The 16240-nt window shown below is 41.4% G+C and overlaps 1 protein-coding gene and 1 long non-coding RNA gene across 6 annotated transcripts in view; one reads left to right on the forward strand and one right to left on the reverse strand.

Moving 5' to 3' along the window:
* The first annotated feature begins 109 nt into the window (after positions 1 to 109).
* LOC122401601 lies at positions 110 to 10977 on the forward strand. Its single transcript, XR_006259447.1, has 5 exons — positions 110 to 246; positions 445 to 718; positions 845 to 1012; positions 9377 to 9535; positions 10871 to 10977. It is a non-coding gene; the product is annotated as an uncharacterized LOC122401601 (long non-coding RNA).
* Positions 6283 to 16240, reverse strand: part of LOC122401597 (furin-like protease 2) — a 451734-nt gene continuing 441776 nt past the window's right edge. For 4 of the 5 annotated variants that reach the window (XM_043403823.1, XM_043403822.1, XM_043403825.1 and 1 more), the window contains 11 exons: positions 15352 to 15524; positions 13711 to 14376; positions 12754 to 12970; positions 10779 to 11244; positions 9346 to 9533; positions 8816 to 9064; positions 8155 to 8623; positions 7491 to 7690; positions 7083 to 7364; positions 6746 to 6963; positions 6283 to 6636 (listed from right to left, as the gene is read on the reverse strand). In XM_043403823.1, coding sequence (XP_043259758.1) covers positions 6529 to 6636; positions 6746 to 6963; positions 7083 to 7364; positions 7491 to 7690; positions 8155 to 8623; positions 8816 to 9064; positions 9346 to 9533; positions 10779 to 11244; positions 12754 to 12970; positions 13711 to 14376; positions 15352 to 15524 — 3236 coding nt within the window. In that variant the 3' untranslated portion in view covers positions 6283 to 6528. The remainder of the gene's footprint in view (positions 6637 to 6745; positions 6964 to 7082; positions 7365 to 7490; positions 7691 to 8154; positions 8624 to 8815; positions 9065 to 9345; positions 9534 to 10778; positions 11245 to 12753; positions 12971 to 13710; positions 14377 to 15351; positions 15525 to 16240) is intronic. The other variant, XM_043403824.1, reaches the window with a different exon arrangement.

The following is a 16240-nucleotide window of genomic DNA, read 5'->3' on the forward strand; positions in this document are numbered from 1 at the left end:
AGATATTATAACAAATTTTAAATTACGTAGTTTTTAATTGTCTAAAAATTAAATTTTAGCCTCGTAGAAAATTTTACAGGTATTTGCCTGGCAATCAACGTGTTACAACGTTAGATGGCGAATCATAGCAACGCTTTTAGTAATATAATTAGTGAAATTTTACAAGTTAAAAGCTACGAGCAGTATGCTTTGCTGAATCACGAACACAATACGCAACCAACAATACTTGATCTCCACGATCAACAGGTAGGTGTCACGACTAAAACGAAGTTTGTAAATTTTTGTACACTATTCTCTTACTGTACACTTAAAATAATACAAGAATTATATAAAACTATGTTTTGTTATACAAGTATACCACGAAATAACAAACTTTAACGTGTGTACTTTCTTTCTTTTTATTTCTATCTATATATTGTTTTTCGTTCCATATGCATCGGTTAGATGTCGCCCTGATGCAGTTCATAAAGAAGGCGGCTGTGGAGTCGCCACGGACTCTCAAAAACAAACCGGTGTACCGTAGTTGTTACGAATTAGCGTGGTCGCAAGTTTCTTCTGCCATCAAAACGTCGATTTTGCGTATAGTGTGAACAAGTATTTACAAAGGGACTCGACTTTCGGTGTGAGGTTGGCCTGTTAACGATTCTACGACACAATCCACGATTTTTCCTGAGAACCGCCAGTTGAGGTTGTTTTTGTTATGAACACGAGGCTCTGGGTAGGTAACCGTACTAAGCTGTGCTTGTTGAGAGATGGTAATTCATTGTCGCGTTGAACATGAGCACATAATGGTAAGTGAATAAAGTAAATAAAGTTCTTATCTGCGTCTGTTTATGTCACTTAGCTTGTTTCGGCAGTCGATACGTATTTCTTTTGGAAAGAAGATCTCTACACGTAACAGCGTGACAGACCACAGACGAGGTATATGAATAAACCTTTTACGTCGCTGATGACTTCGCTGATGACTCCTACTAGGCGACATCGTCGCCCGGGTGCTTGAATTCTACAGTTGGTGAGTCGCATGCTATTTTATTTCCTCTGGTCCCCAACCATGTTGTAGGATGAAATATCCGAATCAACACGGGTGACCAGTTGTATACTTAGTATTTTTGGCGAATATAGTGATCGCGGGTATTTTTTGTACCCAAGCGTAGGAACATATACATATATGCCTACATAGGTCGGAAAGTAAAAAATGTCTGGGCATTCGAGATTATGCGAGTTCGAATTTCAGCTGTGTTGAGAGCAATAAGGATAGACTCACATTCGCCGCCTTTCTCGAATCCTCGAAGCTATACTTTTGCAATCCCTCCCATAGTCAACTCACATGTATTTACGCACACATTCAGCTGGCTGCCCATTAATACTAATTCAGTGCCTAGTTTCTCAACTGACCGCCATCCATGAGGAGAGGCCGCTAAAATCACCTCCGAATTTTCAGGTCGGTATGGCAGTCAGATTCGGCCGCGAAAGTCCATAAGGTGAAAGGTCTATTCATGTACCTCGTCTGTGTGACAGACTTTGCAGTTGTTATCTAGTGTCCGTGAGTACTATTCTCATTAAAACGTAATACCAATTTTAGTAATTATTTAATAGGCGTACGAAAATTAAATAGAACAAATGAATATATACATATATAGGTTGGTTACGGTGTTATTAGCCACAGATTTTCAAGTGAATCTACGGTCGACATAATACTTTCAGCAGCATACATTCTTCTTTCCCAAGAGTTTTGAAAACCACAATCTTAATCTGTTCCAAGAATGGAATCTTAAAACGTAATACGTAATATGTAATAGGCGTTCGAAAATTAAATAGAACAAATGAATATATACATATATAGGTTGGTTACGGTGTTATTAGCCACAGATTTTCAAGTGAATCTACGGTCGACATAATACTTTCAGCAGCATACATTCTTCTTTCCCAAGAGTTTTGAAAACCACAATCTTAATCCGTTCCAAGAACGGAATCGTAAAACGTGTCCGTGTCTCCGATCTGCGCGAAATTCTTGCAATTGAAATGCAATTGTAAAAAAATATACATGAATTCCGAGTTCATTCGATAAGAACGAGCATTCCGGAAGTCATACTTTCGGCGAAAGAATTTAAACGGCCGCATTATCGTACATGCGGCCAATAATACTCCGCAACCTTTTACCGCTAACTTCTGTAACGTGCACGGGAGCTTGAATGCTCGCCGCTTTTATTGCCCCCCGTGCTTATTTCGTATCTCCTAAAGTTGTTTTCGATTTGATCGCATTCGCTTCCTTCCCCGTCCCCGTTTTTGCTTGCTGCAAATTCCGTGGTGCTCTTTCGAGTCGTTTCCGTTCGATACTGCCCTAATAAAGCGCATAATTTTCCTTTTACGCGAGCCCGTCTTATCGGGTTCTACGTTTTATACCGCATAATCGAATATTAGGAGGAAACGGAGGATAAAATTTTAGAACGTGTAGGAAGTGCTTCGCGAATATCGATGGTACATATGACTTTGGTTCAATGGATTTGGACTTGCAATTAGACTGCGGATCTTTGTGCAAATTCATATTTTTATTAATAAAATTAATGAAATGGGGGCTTCGTAGAGGCTTGTCTCAACCCCTAAGTATTTCTTATATTTTTGCATACTAAATGGATTCTGTAGTTTTTCGAGAATTAAAATTTCCCATAAATGCATAAACATTGACTTTCAATTTCATATTATTTAGATTGAATCATGGTAACTTTATTTCTTTTATACTTAGAAAGATTCCTCTTTTTGTATCACTATATTATAAATACATAATAGACACGTTTATAATAATTCGTTTTTTATATTATCCGTGAACATTTTTCATCCGTTTCAATTGTCAAATAATTGTTTCATTTATATCACTACATTATAAATACATAATAGACACATTCGTAATAATTTTTCTTTTATATCAACCATAAGCATTTTTCATCTGTTTCAACCGCAAAATAATTGTTTCATTATTCGAATTTAGAACATTAAGCTATGGAAAAGTAATTGAGAATTTTGTAGATCGACATTTTTTGGTTCAAACTAATTTCTTCTCGCTTTGATCCTTCAAAAATTGTAAAAAAACGGTACAGAGAATTATCGCGCGTGTTATAATTACAGAGATAACGCGATAAAACCGCTGCACATGCTGAAGGGAGATTTACCTTCGCGAATTTACGATATCCGCTTACGTTACGACATCCAGACTGATAAAAGTAGGGCCGAGCGAATTATCGTTTGCCAAATTTATCGGTTATACCGTTATCTCGATCGGTATATCGTCACAGCCTGTATCACGACCGCGTTTCGAGTAACTTTATCGCTATTTGTTCCGTCATTGTGTCGTTTTTCAGTGTTAAAACGTATTATCTAGAAGCAAGCAAGCGCCAGAGACTCGAAGAATAAAAGTCAAGATTATCGAGGCACCAAGAGGCTTTTTATTGCTCGAATAACATAGTGAATAGAGTATCGTTGGGCTCAGACGATCGTTCTTGCAAAACTGTTCGCGATTTCTCCACTTATGCGGATTTTTCGTTCCTCGATTAAACGAAAGGACCATAATCTTTACTGAATTTAATCTTTAATGAAATTGTTTGATCAACTTTGTTAATTTTGCGAAGTAATATCCTAGATTGGAATACTCCTCGAAGCGTCAAATTCGACGTTTTGTTCCGAGCGAAGATAGGGTAATGATTAATGCACGAAGATATTTTCCGTGCAATGACGAAATACTGGTAAAATCTAGCAGACGGTGAACCCATGACGGCACACGATAAATCATGGCTTTGCTAGCAGTATAATCCTCGATTTTTCACTCGTTTCAACAGCTTCTTCATGCATTGGAAAACGCAAAGAAGGGCTGCGTCTTCCCTTCGGTAAGATTCGATAAATCACGATTTTTATCATATTTCAATTCCGGTAGCATACGACACACTTGAAAAATTACGTGTTTCGCGAGCTAGCAGAAAATTAATTCGCGAACGTCGAATGAATAGGAGATTTCACGGCGGGCCGGGATTTCGTATCCACGGCTCAAAGTCCAGATAAATCTTCGCGAGTAACGAACTATCGCGTGTTCGTATCGTTTATAATATTTGTTTGCTTCGTGAGAAAATTTTCGTTAGAAATGGTATCTCTTCCATTTTTTTCCCCAAACTATCACCAAAATCCCAGATAAGAACTTACCGATAGAAAAATTTCAAAGAATACAATTGAATATTGATGATAGCTTGAACAAAAAAATTCATAAATATCGGTTACTTTTGGAGCTGTTACGCGAGAATCCCCTCTTCAGTAATTGTTGGAAGCTGGTTACTTACCTTGACCGGCGATCGTCGCAGTAGGATGATTAGAACGGCTCTGTAAGAAGATAGTTACGCAAGAGAGACTTAATTTGTGGGAATAGAAATGTTATACAATTTAATAATAATATTTCAATGGGAACACGAACTCAGAATATATTTAAACGCCTGAGTATGTGTATATATAGATATATATATATATGTATATGTATATGTATACATATATTTATAATCGCGTTCATCATAAAAGTACAATAATAGCTTTATATCAAATCACGAGGAGAAATTCAATATTCACACGGTAGGCGCGGACAGTAGCTCTTAAAGGTACCGATTTACCGAGGACTGTTTTCGTGTGTTCTATTTTTTTTTTTTCGCGTCATATGTTTCTTCGTTTTATCCAACGGTCCAATTGCTTATGTAAACGTTAACGTTTGGTATTTTTTTTCATTTCTACAACAAACAATACGAACGAAGCGAAGGATCAACGCGGAAAAAATACACTATGTTACTAAACAAAACAAAAAAATACATTGACGATGCAGCAATAACAACAAACAGTTAGAAAAAAAAAAATGCAGTTGGCTGTCGACTGGTTGAAAATGACGGAATGACTGATAACACGCGCCGGATTATCTGGAAATCATTGTTGGTTTTCGTATCTCACGGGTCGGGTGGGGTGGGTGGGGGATTGATGTCGTTTCGTTGCACGAAAACGAAGCTGTACAAACCTTCTCGCGGAGAATAGAAATTCTCGGTTCGCTTCTATTTTCTATCGGTTTCATTCTCTCTTTCGTCGTTAAGCTTCCTATTTACTTCTTTCGTCTGCCCCCCTTCCTTTATACGTTTCCGCCCGCCGTCGTCGCGAATTCATAATCGCCGTGTTGTTCGCGTAAATATTTTACAATGACACTTTATTATAATATGCACTTGTTGTTACAATTCAACTGGTCCATAATTCAAATCAACACATCGAGGCGACTACAAAATTCGACGATACACGTTACGAGTAAAAATTTCTCGGATCACCCGATCGAGCAGTCGATTTCGACCTTCGAGTTTTTTTATTGACAATGATCAGGGGTCGAGCAGGTTCTGGAAACGACCGTTTCAAATATCTTCGAAACTGTGGATGAGATTGGAACATTTTCGGGACTAAAATTGAACGGTTTCGAGGTTCTATAAACGTCTTTTTAAATGGAATCATATATTTTTTAATACACCATTTAATACACAGTGGAAAATAATCGGTTCGGAAGATATTTGAATGTAAACATTGAAGCTTTTAATGGCTTTTTGGCGATATTGATAATTGCACGATCCTAAACACAGGAATGAGCTAATTAAATGTTGTCATAGTGCGATCTGTCTGAATTTCCAAATTTCGTTTTCTCGAAAACGAGGCCGCAAAGAAATAAATTGTTGTCAACGATATTATCGATGTATCGTTAGGTGTCGTTAGGATATCGATGATCGATAGCAACGCCTTCAGGTTAAAGGGAACGTTGGCGTCGGGGGTTGAGGCGAGAAAAAGGGCAGACGGAAGAGCGGTGTCAAAGGGCGTTATAAATCAGGCACTTTATAATGTCCGTCACCCTTTTTGTTCTTGTTAACTTCCCATTAAAGTTATTACACACTAGTGCATGCGCACTCGAAAGAATCAGCGACGCGCCTAACCGTTAATAAAAAGTATACCTAAACACCTCGTTCACCGCCATTCACACGACGCGCACACGCAACCGCACTATCAATAAAGTGAACAACAGTCACGCTTCTCTCCCGTACAGTGCGCCCAATAAACAAAAAAAAAATAAAAATAAAGAGTCTTTACTATCACGTTTTGAACGAATTTTCTTGTTCCATTGTCCCCTTTCCGTTTTAATTCCTAGTCATTTCTCTTCACCACTCCCGTTTCTTCCCCCGGATTCCTTCTCTTCCTCCAATCGTGTACTTATATTTTGCTCTATCTTTTTTTCCCCCGTTTTTCTTTTTGTCTTCTTTTTATCGTGTGTGAGTATGTTTTTTTTCTTTTTTTTTTGTGTTGTTGTTCCTTTGATCTCGAACCACTCTGGATCTGAACGGAGCGCAGCTGTTCTCGGCTCTAACCGTCACACGTTTCTAATACCACGCAAACACATGATCTATCGTGATCGAGACTCGGGGTCGACCTTCGTCAAACTTTTCGACGATAGGTCCTGTCATTGGTTGGCTCGATTTAATGGGTCTAGGTCATCAGCTCCGTTGTGTCGTCCGCGTCAACGTCGTCCGGAGGTTCCACCCCCATAGCCAACTGCGTGTAACCCTTGTTCGCTTCCCTTCTTCTCGACATGGCCTGCGAATACAATTATTGTTTCGTTTTATTAACGCGGTAGTCAGACTCGTCATTGCACGAGGAGGGTCTAACATCCCAATTTCACACTAAGTTTCGCGCCGTATCGTACCTGAAGCGCGATGAATATTGTTGCAAACAGAGCTACCGACACCAGACAAATGGCGACGGCTATGGTTGTAGTCGCCGTTATGGCCAGCGACGCTGAATCATTTTTGTCAGTCACTCCCTCGTAATTCGCGTACACTTCCGAAATGGCAGTGTCGGCCGAGGCAAACTCTGTTCCAGGTACTCTTCTTTTACCAGCCGGTGAGCTGTTCCTGCAGCCACCTAAAATTGTCAAAAAAAAAAAAAGGAAAAGGAAAAACAGAAACGCTCATAGAAACTTTGCAATTCTTCGACCTTCAAACTCTATGTAATCATTGTGAAGTTATGGTGTATTATCTTACCACTTTCCGGGTCGCACAGACAGCATTCTTCCGCTTGCGGACCCTTCTCGGTGCCCGTGCAACAAGGCACGCACTGGTTGTTGAGTTTGTCCAGGTGCAACGGCGGCGTACAGGCCGCGCAACTGAATTTACCAGGCCCGGTGCACCTTCGACAATCGGTGTGGCAATTCTTGCAAAGTTGCGTCAAAGAGTCGTAATACTGTGCACCCAGACACTCCATACACAATCCACCCTCTAGCATCGAGTGTGGTGGACAGGAAGTGCATTCCAATGGCCCCTCGCCTGTAACGCATTCGATTATTACAAATATTTTACTTTTTCTATTGGAAAGGCTATTCTCGTAGGTTGTTCTCGTAGAAATTTCGTATTACTAAAAGGGTTACACGTGGAACGTATGACGCTCTTTACCTTTGCACGTGCGACAGTAGTGGTGACACTTCTGGCATCCGAAGTTGGACTTGAAGAATCCCTCGGGACACTCCGGGTGACACTCTCCCGCTGCCAGTTGCCAACCTCGAGGACACGTTACGCACTGATCCCTTCTAGGCCCGGAACACGTGTTACACGACAAGTAACATTTGGCACATTGACCCCTATCGCTGTAATACCTGCTCGAACAAAGAATTACTTCTCTCGATTAGAATTATTACTCTCGATAACATTTTCTGATACAACAAATACACTGTCGTAACCAGACTGCGGACATCTATGCGAATTCATATTTTTATTAATGAAATGGGAGCTTCGTAGAGGGTTGCCCCCCTAAATGTAATAATTCGTATCTTATTTCAAGTCTTTCGTATATTTTTGCATATTGAGTGCATACTATACTTTTTTGAGAATTAAAAGCCACTTTAATTCTCAAGTAGACTCTCAATTTCAACTGAATTATTTCACTTAATGTTGAGTTTTACCAAATTGGTAAATGAAAATCAACTTTCCTCTAAAATTATATTACACAATATTAGTTTAAACTCGTGGAGGGCCTCGATAATCCACTTAAGGGTTAAAATGTTCAGTTTTGATATGTTCGTGTTATATTCTGCGTTTTGAATAAAAGAAAAACACTCACCCTCGAGCGCAAGACGACCTGCATTCTCCGCTTTGCAGCTGCAATCCGTCCTGGCAGGCGGTGCAGTTCAATCGGGACACGCAAGTCTTGCAAGTATGCAAACAAGGCACACAAACGGGTCTCGTCGGCTGCGCCGTGGAATAATAACCGTCGTCGCATTGGTAGACGCAACGTTTCCCCTGTAGCAGCAGGGAATTTTGACAGGAGATGCAATAGTCCTCCGTAGGACCCGCGCAAGTCCTGCACGACGTATGGCACGGTTTGCACAGTTCGTTATCGTAATATTGTGAGGTTTCGCACCGATCGCGGTGCTCCGGGGCACACAATCCCTCTTCGTTCAAATTCCAACCGTCGATGCAGCTCGTGCAAATCGATGTCGTGCAAGTCGCGCATCCTGGGGGACACGGCATGCATTCTCGTCGCCTTCTGTCCGCGCTGTATCCGGCTGGACAAGCCGCCAGACACGTTCCTACCGGTTAGAAAAAGCAATTATTATGCACAAATCCACTGTTGAGCCTCGTCATTGGGTCCACTTTGACCCCGAATCTGAATTTTATTATTTTACTTTTACTTTCGTCCAGCTGGAAAACAGTATTTTTCTGAATAATCGTAACAATTTGGTAAATTGCTCTCGTAGCGTTATTTTTTCGTGTTTGCGTACCGTTCAGGGCGCACAATCCTGGTTTACAGGTGATGCATTGGTTCTCGGCGGTGCCGTTGCAAGTCTCGCACGTAGAATGACACGTCGCGCAGCTATAGTCCTGCGTCTCGTACGTGTCGAGGGGACAGGCCGCGTAACACTTGTTCTTGAACATAACCAGATGATGCTCGCAACTGGTGCATTTGTCCGGCCTGTCTTGGCAACCGGCGCAATTCGCCTCGCAAGGCACGCACGTGCTGTTCTCCGAGTCTGAAAACACGAAAGCGTCTCGTCTAACCTTTGACCCCCTCGAATCGAAGCGATCGATCGTCGGGATCGACACTTTCACTGTCTACGGTGTGTCCGTTTCGTTTCGCATGCTACAAAAGCAATTTAACACCCACCACGACTACGTTTTTATGAAAATAATCGTACAGGGTTATTGGATTGAATCTTCTGTTTGTAAACGAAGAAGACAGTGTTCGATCGTTGGTGTAACAGATAGAATAATCGAATATGCTCTCATTATTAGATTTATTCGTTTCACTTACTCTCGTAATATCCTTCTGGACATTGTTGCAGACATACTGCTAAATCGGTGACGCGAAGATGAGCGGGCGCGCAGGACAGACAAGAGTCCTGGCCAGCTCCTGCGCAAATTTCGCAGGACTCGTGGCAGGGCCAGCAGACTCCACCTTGATTCGGGAAGCTCCTCGGAGGGCATCGACTCACGCAAGTACTGTAAGTGCAGTTTCGTAAATAAAAACTACTCTCCACTACAACAGAGTTAGGGAAACTTTATTCGCGAATAACAAGTACGAATTTTCGAGATCGTTATTCGAGAACAAAATTTGCCCACCTCTGACTCCAATCTTTATTTTTACCGTTTGATCGATTATTAGTTGAATATCAGTAGTTTGCAACGATTAATATTTAAATTTTCATTTATATCTGTAAATATTTTGTTAAATGTAAATATCGTTCCGGGGCAGTTTTTTTTATCCATCAGGAAAAAAGGTATCAAAGCCTTTTGTTGTATTTTTATGTAAAAAGTATCACTCTAAATAACGGTCTGCGGCAAATGGTTGCGACACGCGATGAATATGGTGCAATGTATCGTGAAACGAAATAAATCGCAACAGCGACGGTTAGTAAGTTTTCAAGGTTTAGCAGTGCTTTTTTTGGGGAATTTAAAATGACATCTTTATTTTAAAAAAAAAGTACTGTATTCAGCGTTTCATACTCTATGCAAAAATCGAAGCGTGGAGGCTGCTACAGCTAAAGCATCATTACCGCTAAATGTACGTTAAAACTAAATATTTAAATATTTACACGGTATAATGGAGATGTTTCGGATTAAAGGTTCGCAAAAATACGAATCAATATGGTATAAATACTTACTGTGCTGTGAATAATTATAAACCCAAACATATTTTTCCATGTGCAAGGGAAAAAATTTATAGACAACTTATAATTTAAATCTTGAAATATTCGTTCGTCTAAAGCAATTGGAATTTAGTAAATGGGATTACATAATTGTTTTTTTTGAAAGGGGTATAAGTCCATTTTCTGTAATCTATGAAACGAAATAATAGTCGCTAGAAGATCGCAAAAAGTAGCATTTCGTTGCTTGAAATATTTACAAAATAACTGGAAAACACGTGACAGCATACATTGACGAGTACACCGATAAAAATCGAAATATAAAAATGGCAATATGGTGCCTGAAAATTGTCTAATTTTTTGGAAACAAACGTAGACATTACTGATCATATGCACACATAATACAGAGGCTTAAGTATCTTAAACAAGTTTTAACACAACACAGACTGTGCCAACACTTTTCTTCTGATAAAAATCTCTTATCGCCTACACTTACTGTTATTACTAACCGATCGTTCGTTTCACCTGGTTTTTGCACGCACAATTTAAAAGTTTGAGCAAGTAAAGTTAAGCACAGGAAAGAGTAGAAGGGATCGCTTACTTGTCGAGTCGATAGTTTTTGCATGCGATGCATTGCGTGGGTCCGTTTCCGTAGCAACCCTGAGAATCGCACTGTGGATCACAGTCGTGTAGAATTTTTCTAGTGGTGTCGAGGGAGTCGTCGCCGACTTGCGACGAGGACGACGGGGAATCGAAAGCCGACGACGTATCACCGGGAAGTCGATTGGTCAGGATGGGGGCCGACGAGCCGTCCAGGCTGGCCACGGACGCCTGGATGTTGGAACCAGCGCCAACGTACGGGCCCTGGTAGCCCTGAAAGGTAGACGAAGGAAAGAAGTCGACGTCGCCGCGATGGCCCAGTGCTATTAGTTCATCGTCTACTGTGAATGGGTATTGCACGGAGGCGTACGAAGAATGCGCTTGTACCGGGTTAAATTGACGTGTTCGTATCCTGATGGGATTCGTCGCGGTTCCGTAAAAGATCAGCTGCCACTTCTTTAGGATCCCTGTAACAACAGATGTCACAAGCAAGAATAAACAAAACAGTCCTTTCGTATTACACAGGGCAAGCTAGTTTTCTGAAGGGCCACATACTATACAGGACCACCTAACTCGACCAATTTATTTCATAACTAATAGTTTTATTTGTCGTTGGAATCTACTTTTGCTTCTCACTATTAGAGGAACTTTTTAGCAACCTTTTAATCCTCTACGATACGCCATTCTTTGGGAAACGTAAATACCACGACACAGAACCAATTTCATTAAGTATCAGAATATTATATTTTGAACATCGTCGATACGTTCCATTAATTTTGTATATCCGCGTTAAGAAAAAACAAGTTTTGTCTACTCGTTCGCCATTTTTATCCTGTTACATAGTTGCACGATGATGCGAACGCGAATTACACCCGATCCCTGAAAAAATAAATATCAAATTAAAAAAAAGAACGTTTAATCGATACCCGGTACGTATTTCGAAACCCTCCAACCTGTGTATAACATAACATTGATAACTACATTTATTGTAATTGTTATTACAAGTTTTAGTCGACAGAGTGTTATTTCAATTGTTAGAACGTATTGTTACAGCTTGCATAGTTATGAGAACATAGAATTATTTGGAAAAAGAATTTTCAATCAAGAAATAAAGAACGTAAGATCAATTTAAATATTCGCGATGTATCAATTGACACTATTCGAAATAAATTTCGCCCAGGTCTGAAGAATTCAAAACCGATCTAGAAATAATGATATCGTTCTTGAAAAAAACGTTAACCGCAAAAGAACGGAAAAAGAAAGTTCCGTGACAAAAGAGTAAAGGTGTGAACCTAACCCAGATACATTACGCGAACTCCTGTACCCAACAGCCAGCTTTCCAGTGTATAGAAACACAATTTGGTCGCTTGTATCCAGCAAAAGGGTATCACTTAACGGACCACTCGAGTGTGTCTCGAGTACCTCGCTGTATTTGCTTCATACACCATAGCGTGTACTCGGAGGAAGGAATATAATGAGATACACTCGAGTTACACTCAAGTGTTATGTAAAGCGATATCCTTGAAAGTCCCCGACCGCCAAATGTTTTTCGTCGCTCGTTATAGGATTTCACTTATCCGGGACACTTAACCCTCTTCGTGCGTTACTTACAAGGAGAATGTCAGACCCGATCCCCACCGATTTTAATGACACGTTACAGGCTTGTAGATTCGTATATACAACAATCGTAACCGAGACTATAGCCGTAGATGGTCAGTTAGTTATGAAAAAAATTTGGAAAAATCGCTTAGTCAGATATATTCTAGTAATGGATACATTCAAGGATTTCGAAGCCTAGAATTCTGTTTTCATTTCTTTTAGTCCACAAATTTTTAGAGTGTTATTTAGACACGTGTAAATAAATCTTGTAAATTAGAAAAGATTGCTCAAAGATTGTTTACGATTACTAGAATACCTCCTCAAGCGACGATCAGACAGTCGAGATTTTCGCGGTGTAAAAGAGCGTCAAGACTTGCCTGGCGAGTTGACGTGACGATTTCCGGCGTTAATGATCTGCAACGTCCATCGACCGTCCGCTTTCTCGCCCCAGAAGTGCACGCTGAGGAAGGGCCAGTCGTCGAAGTTTGAGCTGAGAATGTCCCGCGGTCTCTCGAACAGCAAAGTCGATGTAGTGCCCATCGGCGAAGTCAACAGTAATCTCAAATTTCCTCGCGGGAAGAACCTTAACGAAACCTGCGCGAGAAATGTTTGACGTCTTCTTAAAAAATGTTTGTCGTTTCTCGGGGGGGAGGGGGGAGAAGCGTCTGTCAACACCTCGGCGGCTGACAGTACGATAACATTATTCTTTTTAGCCTTTATGGACTTACGTTTCTCTTCTCTTTTTATGCTTCTTTGTCGAGTCGATAACGGAGTTTTTTTTTTATACACGGTGACCCCTAATGGACGGTAAATTCACTCTTCGTCGGAGGGCGAGTCGAAAATGTTGTCGCGGGAGACATTAAAATTTTGACCGTAGTAAAAAATAGTATCAATATTTGGTACAAAGATTATTTATAGACACGTAGTTCTCTATGCTGACAGAGAGAGTACAGGACCTTTGGATCACCGATTTCATTGAGATTTTGAGCGCTACCTCATTTACAAATGTATAAGGTTAGATCGAATATTGGGTATCCTATGGTATATGTTTGTAAATGCGGTAGCAAGATCTACTAGTGCTCAAAATCTCAACGAAATCGGTGACCCGAAGGTCCTGCATTCTCCTTGTGAGTAGACTACAAAATAAAGACTCTGAAAAAAGTGGTCAATTCTCCTATTACTAGCCACTACAAGACATTTTTCTCCATCCTAAATCTTGGAAAAATTGATGAAAATTGATCATTCCTCGGTTTGAATACCTTCCTGAGTGGTGCAATACAGGGAACTTTTATCGGGGTAGGAAGTAGCGATCATTAACGAGGGACGATTGTTACCTTGCACTGCACGTGTTCCAAGAACCGAACCTCGTTGAAGGACCCTGCGCAACCGGTGACGTCCATGTAGACGCTGAGCGTGTAACCGTAGGTCGGATCGATGCGTCTCTCCTCGTTGATCTCGTCGGACTTGCAGATATGTTGAGGCGGCACGTTGGTCCACTGCTCGGCGAGGCTGACCATGGCCCCGGCGTCCATCAGCCCGTAACCGAATTTGTGGGATACCTTCCTCTTCACCCCGTTCAGTATCCATCCGGGCTCCTTCTCGAGGGGCCCGGATCTCGAGGTGAGGACCACCAGGTATTGCATGTCCCTCCAGGTGAGGCTCGGGTTCGCCTCGAGGGCCAGGGCGGCGATCCCCGCCGCCAGTGGCGCCGACGCCGAGGTTCCGGTGTGTTCGACCGTGCAAATATGATCAGGTCGCAACTTGGCGTCCATGTCCACCGTCGCGACGCTCTTGTCGTTGCCCGGCGTCCCCGAGGAGTAAGTCGAGGCGAGGGTGGAGCTGCATTCCTCGAGGTACCACGGCTTGTAGCCGCCTTGCGTGGCGCTCGATATGGACAGGGTGAAAATGCTGTTCGTGTAGCCGTCGCAGTTGCAGGAGTCCGTATGACGGCCCCCGTTGCCCGACGCCCACACGAAGATCGAGCCCTTTCCCTTTCGACCCTTCGCAGCGTTTATTTAAACAGCGTTAGTGCCACGAACCGGTCCTGCTCTGAGGGCTGGTTTCTTACAAATATTTGTAGCTCGGTCGCGATCAATGGCCACCGTTCTTGCATCGACTTTTACCTTTGCCCGAGACGTTTGCGCGACGTGTTTTGCGTAAATTTGGATTTTCCGATCTAGACGAGCCTCCGCGGGGGAAACCACGGCGAAACTTTGGATAACTTTTTATTTTCTCGGTTATCTCGATTTACGGAGGAAATAGAAGAGGTTTTGAATTTGTGTTATACACGAATCTGGTAGATTTCTTTATCGGTTAAAATGTTTTTATAAAATGGTTGGTTTTACTGACGATAGCAAGATGAATAATGTTTTACTTTATCAGATTCACAAAAATTGGTCCATTGTAAACAGTTAAATTGTTCTCGAAATAACCTTGACTTCAGACGGAATATTTTCTTGCAACCTGTTCTCTCATACTTGTTTAAGTTTCGGAAATACCTCGATCGATCAATTTCTGCGAATCACCCCGTATAGAAATACGAGAGGAAAACTTTGGTAACACGCGTAGCACTTTGAGGCGTGTTTTCATTCCATCAGATTGGATTTCTTCGGGAACGGAATGGCTTTTTATAAGTATATTTTTATATTCTTTTACAAACAAGTTCCCCAATATAATCTCGTCGAAATCGGAATGTTTAGATTGGCAAACTACTTTTTATTGGTGTTCTTAAAGGAACTCTGATCGAGATTTAATTTAACGCGTACCAGGAATATCCCGGAACACATTTAACACGCTTGTTCACGTTCAAAACTTACTTCGTCTAAATCCATGAAACAATTAAGTATGCAGTCAATGAGTTAAATAAGAATGGGATACATTGGTTTGCTCGAGACACGCCGGAAGTTGTAGCGAACAAGATCCTCGCGGAGACAGAGAAATCAGATAGAAAAATTGAAGTGAGTTATGCAACTTACGCTTGTGACGCCATAAATAAACGCCCTTCTGGCAAGAGCGCCAGGACCGTCGACAGTTTTACCATCGTCCTCGGGGCCCCATGAAGCGCTATATATATCGATGTGATCAGGATTCAATCCCAGTGCTCTGGCTTCGACGGCATCGTTTACCGGGCCATCGAGCATTCGCACGCCTGAGAACACGGAAGGTATGAGCGTCAGATAGCTTTCCTTCTCGTTGCAAATGCGTCGTGATTTTCACGAGAACCTCAGCTTCTAAGTGGTTCAAACTTTTTAAGACTATGGAGATTCGTATCGTTTCCAAAAAGCCAAGTGTCCCCATTAGCGACCCCTTACTTATTACACTGATGGACAAATCTCAAATTCGAAGTAAATACGACACAAAAGCCAAAACCTGCAATTTTTTATTATTCAACTATCAAAACTATCACTCTCAAATCTATACAGATTTTCCAGATGCAATTTAAGATATTCGAGACCGTCGAGATTCGTATCTTCAAAGTCTTGAAAGCTCAGAAATATTTTAAAGCCGAGATTGGAACAGGCGATCGGTATCCAGAGGCATGGCGGAACTCTTTAAATCGTACGCGGATCGTTAACACGCATTTTAATGAAAACGAGCCTGTAAAATTATCGGAACTCGATATTCCGACGAGAAACAGTCCGCTGGTGGAACGACTTATAAGGATCCCCACTCCGGGGCTCGCACATGATTGACGTTTTAATAATTGTCACGGTAAAGGGAAAATTGAAAATAAAAATGAACCGATAGGAAGAACGTCGCGACGGAGATTAAGTTGTCGACGCGCAATTAAACGGCGCGAATGGAACGAAAGAGCGATGATTGAAATTTGTTGAAAGCAATGGGAGAATTAATAATTCCGAAGTA

The sequence above is a fragment of the Colletes gigas genome, unplaced genomic scaffold (genome assembly GCF_013123115.1).
Source record: "Colletes gigas isolate AHSC1104 unplaced genomic scaffold, ASM1312311v1 Colletes_gigas_Sc00026, whole genome shotgun sequence".
In the NCBI taxonomy this organism is placed as follows: domain Eukaryota; kingdom Metazoa; phylum Arthropoda; class Insecta; order Hymenoptera; family Colletidae; genus Colletes; species Colletes gigas.